This window comes from Mesitornis unicolor, unplaced genomic scaffold (assembly GCF_000695765.1).
Source record: "Mesitornis unicolor isolate BGI_N332 unplaced genomic scaffold, ASM69576v1 scaffold38662, whole genome shotgun sequence".
NCBI lineage: Eukaryota > Metazoa > Chordata > Aves > Mesitornithiformes > Mesitornithidae > Mesitornis > Mesitornis unicolor.
Window position 1 is genome coordinate 32,840 of NW_010170553.1, and position 1,241 is coordinate 34,080.

General features: G+C 52.7%; 1 protein-coding gene across 1 annotated transcript in view; it reads left to right on the forward strand.

Moving 5' to 3' along the window:
• STK10 (serine/threonine kinase 10) overlaps positions 1 to 1,241 on the forward strand; it is a gene marked incomplete at its 5' end in the record, with an annotated part of 32,127 nt that overhangs the window by 20,765 nt on the left and 10,121 nt on the right. Inside the window, 2 exons of the mRNA XM_010179728.1 lie at positions 1 to 48; positions 1,101 to 1,182. Of these exons, the coding sequence (XP_010178030.1) occupies positions 1 to 48; positions 1,101 to 1,182 (130 nt within the window). The remainder of the gene's footprint in view (positions 49 to 1,100; positions 1,183 to 1,241) is intronic.

Below are 1,241 nucleotides of genomic sequence, written 5' to 3' on the forward strand. Positions count from 1 at the left end.
GAAGATTGCCAAATCTGACCCCCCCACGCTCAGCTGCCCTTCCAAATGGTGAGGGGTTTTGGGCAGCAAAGCCTGGAGTACGCGCCTCTCAACTTATGCAGTATTTCAGGAGAGAAAAAATAGTCTTTTATAGCAGTGTTGTTTAATATGAGGACCTTTTGTAGGATTGTAGCTGCATTCTAGGTCCAGCTGTGTGCTAGGGGCCCCAGGAGCGTCACTGGCTGAAGGCTTAGCACTGCCTGCACTGTGAGCGGTGTTCAGGCAGCACAGGGGGAGCTGCTGCCCACCCACAGCCCTGCTGAAGCGAGGGTGACCCCTTGGCTGTTTTCATAAATCCTGATCTTATATGAAAGGCAAATTTACCTCTAAATCTGGAGATGGTCAAGAGCTCCAGAATTTCTTTCCTGGAGTCTGGAAAGCCTCTTCTTCATTTAAAAAAAATCCAACCAGTTAATTATTATTTATTTATTTATTTAAATGATGACAAAACCTGCTGCATGATAGCCAGCATTACTGAGAGTGCACTGAAGTCACAGGTGGTGTTGCAGGTGCTCAGGTAGCAGGCAGGAGCCTGCTGCTCAAACCCAGGCAGGATGGGAGAGCTTCCTCTGGAGCTGCTCAGAAGCCAGATTTGGATCAGGGACATGCGCTGTATTTCCAAGCTGTGCTTTGCAGGCTGAGAGTGCCCTCCTATGGGGTTCCTGGTCCTTCACAGCCATCCTTGCACACTGCAGCTGTGGGAATGGGTCCTGGAGCATCCTTGTCCATGAGCAGCTCCACCCATGGGCTCCCTTTGGAGGATCACTGCTGGTGTCCCCTCCTATCTTTCTACCTTAGCCATGGGGCACAGTGGCTGGCATTCAGTTCTGCCATTTGTTGCCATCACAGGTAAGGCAAAATCTAGTCCCTCATGTGACCACGTTGCTGATTCTCTTACAATAGTCAGAATAGCTGAGCACCAGGTTTCCCCTGCTGGGAGTGAAACACTGATCATGGCCAGTTGCAAACTGGGATGCAACCTGCAAAGAGATTGAGCAGCCCCCTGTGGCATTCGAGGCCTTTCCCTCTTCTGAGCTTCTTGCCAACGGCTGTGTTTTAAGGTCCCTGGAGTTCAGAGACTTCCTGAAGACGGCGCTGGACAAGAACCCGGAGACCCGGCCCAGTGCTGCCCAGCTGCTGGAGGTAGGGACCAGCCCCGGCCCCTGGGCTGGGTCTGTGGCTGGCGCCCGTGTGTGCCCCGG